The 13007-nt window shown below is 39.0% G+C and overlaps 2 protein-coding genes across 2 annotated transcripts in view; one reads left to right on the top strand and one right to left on the bottom strand.

The window, feature by feature from the left end:
- Positions 1-13007, bottom strand: part of DOCK1 (dedicator of cytokinesis 1) — a 530692-nt gene that overhangs the window by 293020 nt on the left and 224665 nt on the right. The window lies entirely within an intron of this gene.
- The window catches only part of INSYN2A (inhibitory synaptic factor 2A), a 54885-nt gene continuing 51275 nt past the window's right edge, over positions 9398-13007 (top strand). Inside the window, exon 1 of the mRNA XM_024210598.1 lies at positions 9398-10590. Coding sequence (XP_024066366.1) covers positions 9398-10590 — 1193 coding nt within the window. The remainder of the gene's footprint in view (positions 10591-13007) is intronic.

Genomic DNA, 13007 nt, shown 5'->3' with positions numbered 1-13007 from the left:
TATAACTGAATGTTTGTCACCTTTTGTCTTGTATCTCAAAAAACTCTACAGAGTTAAGTAATGTCAGCAGAATTACAAAGAAATAACATAGGCAAGGGAGTGAAGTTATATTTAGGGCCCTACCAAATTCATGGACCATTTTGGTCAATTTCATGGTCACAGGATTTTAAAAATCGTAAATTTCATGATTTCAGATATTTAAATCTGAAATTTCACGGTGTTGTAATTCTAGGGGTCCTGACCCAAAAAGGAGTTGTCGGGAGGATCGCAAGGTTATTGTAGTGGGGTTGCGATATTGCTACCCTTACTTCTGCGATGCTGCTGTCGGCAGCGCTGCCTTCAGAGCTGGGCGGCCCGAGAGCAGTGGCTGCTGGCCAGGAGCCCAATTCTGAAGGTAGAGCCACCAGCAGCAGCGCAGAAGTAAGGATGACATAGTATGGTATTGCCCCCCTTACTTATGTGCTGCTGCTTGCAGAGCAGGGCCATCGGTCAGCAGCCACCATGCTCTGGCCACCCACCTCTCAAGGCAGCAGCGCAGAAGTAAGTGTGACATGGTATGGTATTGGAGTACTTGTGGCACCTTAGAGACTAACAAATCTATTTGAGCATAAGCTTTCGTGGGCTACAGCCCACTTCATCGGATGCATGTAGTGGAAAATATAGTAGGAAGATATATATATATATATACACACACACACACACAGAACATGAAACAATGGGTGTTACCATACACACTATAAGGAGAGTGATCAGTTAAGGTGAGCTATTATCAGCAGGAGAGAAAAAGAACTGTTTGTAGTGGTAATGAAAATGGCCCATTTCCAGCAATTGACAAGGAGATGTGAGGAACTGTGTGTGGGGGGGGATAAGCATGGGGAAATAGTTTTACTTTGTGTAATGGCCCATCCACTCCCAGTCTTTATTCAAGCCTAATTTAATGGTGTCCAATTTGCAAATTAATTCCAATTCAACAGTCTCTCGTTGGAGGACGATCCATCACTCTCACAGATCTTGGGAGACAGGCCAGTCCTTGCTTACAGACAGCCCCCAAACCTGAAGCAAATACTCATTAGCAACCACACACCACACAACAAAAACACTAACCCAGGAACCTATCCTTGCAACAAAGCCCGTTGCCAACTCTGTCCACATATCTATTCAGGGGATACCATCATAGGACCTAATCACATCAGCCACACTATCAGAAGCTCGTTCACCTGCACATCTATCAATGTGATATACGCCATCATGTGCCAGCAATGCCCCTCTGCCATGTACATTGGCCAAACCGGACAGTCTCTATGTAAAAGAATAAATGGACACAAATCAGACGTCAAGAATTATAACATTCAAAAACCAGTTGGAGAACACTTCAATATCCCTGGTCACTCAATTACAGACCTAAAAGTCGCACTATTACAACAAAAAAACTTCAAAAACAGTCTCCAACAAGAGACTCCTGAATTGGAATTAATTTGCAAATTGGACACCATTAAATTAGACTTGAATAAAGACTGGGAGTGGATGGGTCATTACACAAAGTAAAACTATTTCCCCATGCTTATTCCCCCCCCCCCTTACAGTTCCTCACATCTCCTTGTCAATTGCTGGAAATGAGCCATTTTCATTACCACTACAAACAGTTCTTTTTCTCTCCTGCTGATAATAGCTCACCTTAACTGATCACTCTCCTTATAGTATGTATGGTAACACCCATTGTTTCATGTTCTGTGTGTGTGTGTGTGTATAGATATATATATCTTCCTACTGTATTTTCCACTACATGCATCCGATGAAGTGGGCTGTAGCCCACGAAAGCTTATGCTCAAATAGATTTGTTAGTCTCTAAGGTGCCACAAGTACTCCTGTTCTTTCTGCGGATACAGACTAACATGGCTGCTACTCTGAAACATGGTATGGTATTGCCACCCTTACTTCTGCATTGCTGCTGGCGGGGCGCCGCCTTCTGAGCTTGGTGCCCAGCCAACAGTCGCCGCTCTGCGGCCACCCAGCTCTGAAGGCAGCACAGAAGTAAGGGTGACAATACTGCAATCCTCCTAAAATAAACTTGCAACCCCCCGCAGTCCCCTTTTGGGTCAGGATACCCAGTTTGAGAAACAGTGGCCTCCCCCATGAAATCTGTATAGAATAGAGTAAAAGCCCACAAAAGACCAGATTTCACAGTCTGTGACGCATTTTTCATGGCCATGAATTTGATAGGGCCCTAGTTATATTACAGTTTCCCATATTCAATTGGCCTGTCCAGGGGCACAGATTTAGGGGCACAATCTGGCAAGGGACCTGCTCCTGCTCCCACTGAAATCAATGTGAGTTTTGGCATTGACTTCTGTGGGAGCAGAACAGGCCTGTGGGCCTCCCTCTCATAATAAGGAAAGTCTTCTGCAAAACAGCGCATTCAGGTTTTCAAGTACAGATGAACGGTTTACCCCCAACTTTCCATTAGGTTTTAGTCTGGATAGACGTGCCTGGCTAAGTAGAGCATATGTTTCCATTCCCTTGGTGAAAACAGTACACATACAGAAAAAAGTACATTTTAAATCCTTAATAATTTTACTGTGCATCAACTGTTTTGTTGAGCATTCTGTCAGCAGATATGCATGTGCAATTCTCACTGAACACAACAGAAGTTAAATAAGGCAAAGAATTTACAGTTACCCTTTTTGGTTGCAATCACCCCTAATCACAGATATCTAGAAAATTATTAGTTCAAGCTACTACTGGAAATAAAAGTCTCTCTAGCTGAATTACTCAGGCTAATGCAATTGGGAAAGGGAGATAGCCATTTTTGAAGTATCAATTTACTGGCTATTAAAGCCACACTTAAAATTAACTGCATCACAGAATATACTACATCATTTATCTTATCTCCATTCTGTAGAATATTATCAGATTCCTTGGTACATCTGTATTAAGGACAATATTAATTCTGTCGATTACCTCATTCCAAAATAACGTAATGTTCTGGCGTTCCTAAAGCATATGGGACAAAGCAGTGGCTCAATTAATCTGGAAATTGAGCCAGGATTTTCAATACGGAGGTGTACTAACAAAACCTCACACCAATTCTTTTAAATCTATCAGTTGCTAGCAGATTCTAAAGCTAAATAGCAAAGTCACTGAAAAACTCAGCATTCATATACTTAAGTTACTAGTAACTATTCTAATAACTTTTCAATATGAGACTTTCAGGGCTGAACGCTGAACACTGAGTTTTGTTTTTTGTTTTTATTTTTTGAAATTGTTTTTATCCTGGGTGCCTGTGCCCCAAAACATGGCCTTCTTTAAGGCATAATCATTCAGTGTTTGACAACTAAGTAAATGCAGCATATTCCATAGCTGATTAAATTTCATAGTTTAGTTTTTATCCAGTGGTACAGAAGTGAAAGCCCACAGACAAAGGATTTATTTCATAAGTGTCTTCACTTAAATTTCCTGTTAGGGTCACTGGTTTAACAGATTGCCATGGAAAACTGGTTTCCCATAGTTTTGGGCATCTCAAGTAACTGGCTACCTGACAGGTTTCAAAAAGTAATCATAAATGGGAAATCATCATCAAGCAAGTGTGTTTCTAGTGGAGTCCCACAGGGATAAGTTCTTGGCTTATACTATTTAACATTTTTAATCCATGACTGAAAGAAAACAAAATCATTACTGATAAAGTTTGCAGATGACACAATGACTGGAGGAATGGTAAATAATAAGAGGACAGGTCACTGATACAGAGCAATGTGGATCACTTGGTAAGCTGGATGCAAACAAACAATATACATTTCAATACAGCCAGATGAAAAGTCATATCTACAAATAAAGCATCACTGGGAAGCAGTGACTCTGAGAAGCACGTGGGGGTCATGGTAGATAACCAGTTGAACATGAGCTTCCAGTGAGACATTTGGGACCAGAAGTGCTAATGTAGTATTTGAATGTATAAACAGGAATCTCAAGCAGGACTAGGGAGGATAGTATCTTTCTGTTTGGCAAATACTGTGTCCAGTTTCGGGTTTCCCAATTCAAAAAGGATGCTGATAAATTGGTGATAGTCAGAGAAGAGCCACTAGAATGATTAAAAGGATTGGAAAACATGCCTTATAGCAATAGACTCAAGGATCTCAATCTATTTGTCTTAACTAGAGAAAGTTAAGGCGTGACTTGATAACAGTGTATAAGTGTCTAGGTAAAAAATTTGATAATGGGCTCTTCAATCTAGAAGGCAAAGGGGATGACAAGATCCAACGGCTGGAAGTTGAAGCTAGACAAATTCAAACTGGATATATGGCGTACATTTTAAAAAGTGAAGATAAAACTATTCCGTTATGCTGGATTTTCCATCACTGGCAATTTTAAAATCAAGACTGGTTGTTTTTCTAAAAAGATATGCTCTAGTTCAAACAGGAATTAACTCAGGGAAGTTCTATGGCCTGTGTTATACAGGTGGTCAGAGTGGATGATTATAATTGTTCCCCTTAGTTTTATAATCTACAAATAAGCAATAGGAGGATAAAAATGTAATTGATTATACTAGCCTACATTTTTGACCTACTTCAAGGAAGTCTATTTCAGGTTTGTCTGTTCTCTCCAAGTTGGCTGGTCTCCATATTGTATTTTACCAAGCTTTACATAACTTAACTACCAGCATTCTGAAAATCCATCTTTAGCTCAAATTTTTATTTTTGGTAGCTATGAAACAGATGGCATTCAGTATACAGAATCCATGTAACAGAAATGGGCACCAATCCAATGAAACAGTTATAGATGAATATGAATTAAAATAAAACTGAAAATAGCAAGTACAGTATACTAATATTTTGTCCCATAACAAACACGGCTGACATTTTTGGATATTCTTTACTGCTAAAAGACAGCCAGTCGTGCGTGGCTCATTAATAAACTATTTGCCCTACATGGTCCTCAGTAGAACGCACAAGGGGAAATGAATTGGAGTTTTTCCCATTGACTTCAATGAGGTGAGATTTCACCCGAATCCCAGAGTTAGACTCAGGCTTTAAGGCCAGAAGGGACCATCATGATCATCTAGTCTGACCTCCTGCATGTTGCAGGCCACAGAACCTCACCCACCCACTCCTGTAATAGACCCCTAACCGCTGGCTGAATCGTTGAAGTCCTCAAATTATGTTTTTAAGACTTCAACTTACAGAGAATCCACCATTTACACTGGTTTAAATCTGCAAATGACCCATGCCTCGTGCTGCAGAGGAAGGCAAAAGCCCAAGGTCTCTGCCAATCTGAGCCCCGGAAAAATTCCTTCCTGACCCCAAATATGGTGATCAGTTAGATCCTGAGCATGGGTGCAAGACCCAGCACCCAGACACCTGGAAAAATATTCTCTGTAATAACTCAGAGACCTAACTCTCCTAACTTACCCCTTTCCTAGGATTTGGCTTTATTGATCACTCACTGCATGAAACTCACCTATGTTTCTTCTCTAGGCTTGGCTACCCCTAGTGTTTTCTTCCAGGACTTCCTCTACACTAGCTCCCTGTTACCACTGCATACAGGGCTACTGGTATCTTTTTATATTCAGGGTTGAGTTAAGAAGCTGCACTTTCCACAATGAATCAGCAGAAATTCAGCAGCTTTATGCCGCATACTAGCATCTTTTAAAGTGATGTGTCAACAGATGAGCCTCTTATTATTTTAATTGTATTACAAGGCCTCATTATTTTAATATTGAGCCTGAAAAACTAATACGTGGGCAGTAAAATCTTTTGTGATCATTTGAATTCTTTGATTCTGCTTCTCTGTCTCTCCCCCACAATGAGTTTGAACATTTTCCTTGCAGGCTCATGCAGAAAACATTTCCCTTTCTACAGTAACTCTACTTCACCCACAGCCACCTGGAGGTAATGGTAATAAATATAGATTAGACTAGACATAATATGCTTTGGCTTCTAGAAAGTCTTACTTCAGGTGTTTGCTAATGATTGATTAGATCTACAGAATTTAGGGACACAATTCATTACAATTAATGGCAGCTGTGCATGAGATTTTCAGAAGCAGCTAAGTGGTTAAGAAGCACAAAGTTATTGAATTCAATGGGATTTGTGCTCCTAAACCACTTTGCTGTTTTTGAAAATTCCATCCTATACCTAAATATCCTCAGTGGCTCTGAAAACGTCCACCTTAGAATGATATTAAAATCCAACGAATGTTCCAGTATTGCACCTAGCTCGTTGAACTGTTACGTTTTGCTGCTTCTAGGTGTTAGGCTTTATCCCCACAGGGAGAAAGAGAGAGAGAGAGCGAGATGATAGGATTTAGAGCACATCTAAGCAACAAATGAAGGTGTGATCGTAGCCCAGGGAAGCAAACCTGCACTAGTTTTAATGTAGCTAACATGGGTAAGTACAGTAGTAAAGACACGGAGGCACAAATTTCAGCACAGGCTAGCTGCTCCAGTACAAGCCCACTGGGGCCTCCTGGTCTGGACTCTGGTGCTAGCCCACTCTGAAGTCCATGCCGCCATGTCTTCACTGCTATTATTACAGAGGCTAGCTAGATTAAAGCTACTGCAGGCATCCCACCGGAGCTGCGATCATACCTTCATTTGCTGTGGAGACATCAGACCTTAGAGAGGAGAAAGAAGAATCAGTATTCTGCCCTGTTCATAGGCAGCTGACAAACATGGCTTCAAAGTGGTAAGGGGTGAAGAGTAGTGATCCAACAACTAACAGCAGCAAAAAAAGCAAAAAGCAAACAAAAAACAAACAAACAAGGGTTTAAAAAGGAATATGCCCTGAAAACAGAGGTTTCTGCATGTTCAATACGTTACCTGAATTCCAGCGGTTAACAGTTGAGAAAATACTAAATATTACAGATGACAAAAAGACAATTTCAAGTTAAGGCTGAAATTGTCAGTTAAGGCTCACATTTCCTTCTGCTGGTTTGGCACTGCAAGAGTATTAAATCAGTATTAAATGGTGTATTGCATAATACTTCTTTGCAAGTGTGATGGACCCATGTCTCCGAAGGAACTCATGAAGACATCATCCATTATAAGTGGAAATGTGTGTTGTGGGCATTAGGGTACAGTTAAGAGGTATGACATAACTTGGCATTCCTTGGTAGCAAGGGTTTGCATTGAAGGATATCATACTTAAACATTGTTTTTTTCTTTATGAAATCTAAATATAAGATACTACTATACTAATTACTATACTAAGCTAATATAAAGTTTTAGCTGGATTCTTTTCTTTACATTTTATCCTAATTATATGTATTTATATTTGAAAGGCTTTCATAATGCTGAATTAGTACCACTGTAATCACGTAATGACAACATTTCTAGTGGTTTGAGAAGGTGGAAGGGAATAAGGACTCCTGGGTGATATTCCAGCCTGCCATAAGGACTCTTGGAGTCACTTCTCAACTTTATCATTGGCTTGCTTTGTGACCTTGGAGAAGTCACTACCTCTGTACCTCTGTTTCCCCATCTATACAATGGAAATAATAATATTTATCTTCCTAGGAGTGTAAGGAGGTTTTAATGATGTTTGTAAAGCATGTTGAGATTTACAGATAAAAGACACTATAAGTAGAAATCTTTCCATGGCAACAGACTGATATGCAGGATTATGACTTCATTGCAGGATCAAGCAAAAAAGATTGTGAGGGATAGAAATCTCATTCTAGTATAAATGCTTTAAAATGGCAGGGAATACAATGAAAAAGGATTAGCCATGTAAACAGCTTTCTATATAAAACACTATTTCCCCCATGTTTGCCCCAGCATGCAAGTCTTGCTGTAATAGCTAGACACATTTTTTTTTCTTTTTATGAAACCTAAAAAACATCAGTTCATTTATCATAACAGATTCTTACTGAATGTGGGGGGACGGATGGGAGGGACACGCCATCAATGAAAGACACTTTAACTGTTTGCTGGTGTAAATATACACAAATCCATTGACTTCAATTGACTCTGTTAATTTATGCGAACAGAGAATTTAGCCCAAATGTATTTTCTTACTTCAGCAATCATGTAAACTTTTCCATGCACATAAAACTGCTGTGAAGCAACATAATAAATTCAGGTGTTACTCTAATGTGGAATAATCAGCCAGCCACCTGTATCTTAGCTACGCTTAATAGTTCAGCACAGGATGAAAACTGAATGCTCAAAACAGAGCTCCATATTTTACTATTTCTTTAAGACAGAATTTCTCTGTTTTAACTGTTGGATATTGTAAACAATAATAGGCTTACTATACAAAAAAGTTACTAGAGAAAAGATTTTTTTTCAAAATGGTGATAACTGGTTTTCTGTCTTTAAGACTAAAAAAGTTCAGATGAATCCATTGACATAGAAGCAGTAACAAGAATGCCCTCCACCATAATCATTGTACTTGCTTGCAAAAAACTATCAATATGTTGTAAAAATCTGGATGTCTTCTCAAGCAGAGCAACATGTTCCAAATATTTAATCTGTCCATATGATCTAACATACAAACAAGACCTATTAAGCTCTATACCCACTGCACAATTACTAATCCTTTCAAATGTTCTGATCTTAGATAGGTGCATACACTTCTACCCTTGAACTACAAAAGCTGGATTTTATAGCCAGGGGATTTAAAGACAATTGTTCTTTAAATCTAATCAGAAATTAATTATGCAATGTTCAAAAAATTAGTAGAGCCAAAACTGAACTCAATTATAATAATGGGAGGACTATGCAGTATTCTTAGTACTTTAAAATTTTATGTCTCTTGCAAGAAAGAAGTGTCTTTCACAGAAACCCAGCGCTGTTCACTGACAATCACCCTGCCCATAAGTGTTTTCAACTTTTGGATTGTATGAAGTGCTGATTATAATAAAACATTCAACAGAGAAATACATAATTCTCCCCAAAGCAGTAAGGTATAGAACAGGGGTAGGCAACCTATTGCACGCATGCCGAAGGCGGCATGCGAGCTGATTTTCAGTGGCACTCACACTGCGTGGGTCCTGGCCACCGGTCCGGGCGGCTCTGCATTTTAATTTAATTTTAAATGAAGCTTCTTAAACATTTTAAAACCCTTATTTACTTCACATACAACAATAGTTTAGTTATATATTCTAGACTTATAGAAAGAGACCTCCTAAAAACGTTAATGTATTACTGGCACGTGAAACCTTAAATTAGAGTGAATTAATGAAGACTCGGCACACCACTTCTGAAAGGTTGCCGAACAAAGGAAGTAAAACTTTTCAAGCTACCATGAGGATCTAGTTTTCCCCACACAGTCTGTTTTTCACAAACATAAAAGGGGACTACTTAAAAATACAAGATATTTTCTAGAAGTTTATAATATTTGAATTAAGGAAACATTTCTGTTTTAATAAAAGACTTCTTAAACTGTTTTTAAATACAGGCATCATGGTGAGTAAGGAATCCAGCAAATGCTTACTCACAACCTCAGAAAGTGAAGTTGAGCCAGCAGCTTCACTTGCTTTGGAGATGAAATATGCATTGGATCCCAATCGACAGATTAAGAAAAGAAACAAAGCCCTTCAGGTGAGATTTAAAGATATCTGCGAGGCCCAGAATGAACAAAGGGACAAACAACTATTGACAGTACAGCATGCAGACAAAAGAGAAACAAAGCCCATCTCTTATAAAGCAGCTTATCGTAAATATATGACAGTGCCTGCACGAAGGTCAATACCTAATGTTACTAAGAGCACAGGAGTTCAGACCTCACCAGATCTTAAAAAGTGTTACCAGACATTCCCTTTGGACCGCAAAAAAGGGAATATTATTAAAAGCGTCTCAGCTGTTGACACCTTTAAGAGTCAAAACAATGGATTTTTAATAGATATTAAGGATGAAGATAGTAAAAACTCAGGGGAGGCTGCTCATTGTAGCAAGGTCAGTGACCTAAAGACAGCAGAGTTTATTTCCCATACTAATGAACGCATGAATGCAGTAGATCAGCCTTCTAGTGACAACTGTTCAGAGGCATGTAAAAGCACTGATTTGCACAGCTGTACTAAAGAACCTCCTTCTCTTCAAAACTCAGCAGACTCTACTTCAGAAGAGCCTGATTACCAGCTGCATGATAACACAAAACATGATACAGTGCCTCTGGATAATGAGGAATCTAATCAATCAGCACATGGGAAAGTGTTTAAGACGGAAGTAGCTACAATTTATTTACCTGCATCCAGTTCACATGCCACACAGCCTGACCCGCAAAACTCTGCAGCAGAGACTGAATGGTCACTATGCCCAGCAACAGATGAGGAAAAAAAGAGAACTGTGCATCTTAATGGTCTGCAATCCCAGGCAGTAAATGCTCAGGCCTGCTCAACACAGGCACAGTGCCAATCAGCCGAATGTAATGAACAGACCCTTCAGATAAATGTTTCACCTATGGAAGAAAACCAGCCTTGTCAGACAGCAGTTGCTGTGAGTGAAGAATGCCAACAAATTGTGCCTCACACAGAAGTGGTAGACTTGAAAGCACAGCTTCAGATGATGGAGAATTTGATCAGCTCAAGCCAGGAAACCATAAAAGTGCTGTTGGGTGTCATTCAGGAGTTAGAAAAAGGAGAAGCTCATAGAGAAGGGTAAGTATAAACCAAACTGTTTTTAAAAGCTTTCTTAATATGTACTGTCATTTAAATTTGCTAATTTAATCTACACAAGAAGCATAAATCTTAAGTAAATTCCAGTACTGAACCAGTGTCATATTTTTCACATGTACTAAATGTTTTTGCTTTAGAAATATGTCCTAGATTAACTACATAGCCATCTTTAAAAATGGGTCTCATTTATTTATATTCCTTCAGTTGAATATTTAGTTGATTCATCTTTCTCGCTATATATATATTTTTGTTAAGGAATTGAATCCATTAGTTTGAGAATTAGTGCCTGAAATGACATTGAAGCTATTTCACTTTTTCTAATATGCACATAACAAACTACCTTTCAGAATATGCATTATTCAGTATGCTTTTTATATCAACAATTTGTATGAACAATAATTCTCTGTATGGCACTAAAAATTAGAAGAAAAGCCTCATTCTATAATAGAAATATGTTTTAAGATTAAGGGGTATTAATACAACTCTGAACAATCTCATTAACTGCATGAGAATCTTGATTGTTTTATTCTTTAAACTTCAGAGTTTTTAACCTTATTTGTATTCCTTCAGATATTTAATATAAAGGAAATATTTGAATAGCAAGTCTTCCACACAATGCTGATACTGTCCAAAATATGCAAAACTTTTCATCACAGCCAAAGGGAACATTATTTTGTAATTATTTGTTTTCTTCCATAAGCTTACACATTTTCTACAAGTAGTATTACTTTTGCATGAGTGGTGCAAGTGATAGTTATTTAACCAGATACAGATAATTTAGTCTTTACCTGATAATTGCAACCCTTGGGTGCTTTTTGTGTCCCATATACATTATCTTCATTTAATACTATAAGTATTTAAGAGATGCTGAGTAAGGATAGTATCAGAGGGGTAGCCGTGTTAGTCTGGATCTGTAAGAAGCGACAAAAAGTCCTGTGGCACCTTATAGACTAACAGACGTATTGGAGCATAAGCTTTCGTGGGTGAATACCCACTTCGTCAGACGTCTGTTAGTCTATAAGGTGCCACAGGACTCTTTGTCGCTGAGTAAGGATAATGGAAACATCAATGGTCTCACATAAAACAAAGTATAACACGCTCCCTAAGAGTCTAAACTTAACTTTAACAGACTTATCTAAAGCAGTCTCCCAGCATCCACCTTTCATGAGTGCAAAAAGTGCTGTCCATTTTGCTCCCTCAGTGATGGATCAAGATGTGTCCTTTTTGCCTTCTGATATTCCCAACGTTCATTGTTTTGCCTCCAGAGTCGGAATACCCCCATGTGATTTAGGGCAGTTCTATGCTACGGGGGAAAGTTTATCTAAGCGACGCAATTTGAGTTACATTAGTAGCGTAACTCAAGTCGACATAGCTTAGATTTACTTACCGCGAGGTCCACACTACGCTATGTCGATGGGAGATGCTCTCCCGTCGACTCCCCTTACTCTTTTTGTTCCAGTGCAGTCAATGAGAGAGTGACCTGCGGTCGATTTAGCGGGCCTTCACTAGACCCGCTAAATCGACCCCTGGTGGCTCAATCGCCACAGCGCTGATCCACCAGTAAGTGGAGACAAGCACTTAGTCTCCAGTGTCCTCCCAACCCCATATATTCCTTATGTAGATTTAGCTTTCATTGTGTTGGCTTACAGTCCTTAATTTACATAGTCAATAGCAAGACAACTTCCCTTGTCTGACTCAAAGCTTGTTTGTCAACCCTGCCTTGATTTAGACATCTATTTAGTACATATACACGACTTCTGTACATACATCACACAATGATTATGAAGATCAGTATGGTCCTGGATTCATTTAAAATCCCACATGACATTCCTTATAGATAAATACTATGTCAGCAATGTGTTGGGTGACGTGAGTTTATAAGGCCTGTCGGGGCTGCTGTTACAGAACAGTGAACCCTCTGCCAGTTAGCATTGAGTGGTTCTTAGAGTCATAATCTCTACCTCCTGTTGTGCAGGAGCTGGATACACCACCTCTATGCCAGCCTAGTTTCCCCCATTGCCAACGGAATTCTCAGAATGCCAGATCTATCTGCTTGCCAGACTGTTTGCATCAACTGAGCAACACAAAAAAGAATCTGACCCTATGCATAGAGGAAGTCCATGCTCCATTGATTAGATTCCATAAAAGTAGCTAAAAGAACATTCTGTTCCCTTAGAAAATGTATACCTCATGAAGACCAATTGTATCTTAAATCACTCTCTTCCCCAAAATACCCAACTCACGAATAAATAAATAAATATTGCATTGTTCTAGGAATTTTCTTCCATAACTTTTTTTTCTACAGTGACCACAAATGCACAAAGTTATTCATACTGTCCATCAGTCCTTTTTTACAATGCTAGAATACTCACTTTTATTCAATATCTTGTTCTGAACTG

Source organism: Terrapene carolina, unplaced genomic scaffold, assembly GCF_002925995.2.
Source record: "Terrapene carolina triunguis isolate 2854851 unplaced genomic scaffold, T_m_triunguis-2.0 Scaffold95, whole genome shotgun sequence".
Classification (NCBI taxonomy): domain Eukaryota; kingdom Metazoa; phylum Chordata; order Testudines; family Emydidae; genus Terrapene; species Terrapene triunguis.
The sequence above is the reverse complement of the archived record's forward strand: the minus strand, read 5'-3'. Positions and strand labels throughout refer to the sequence as shown.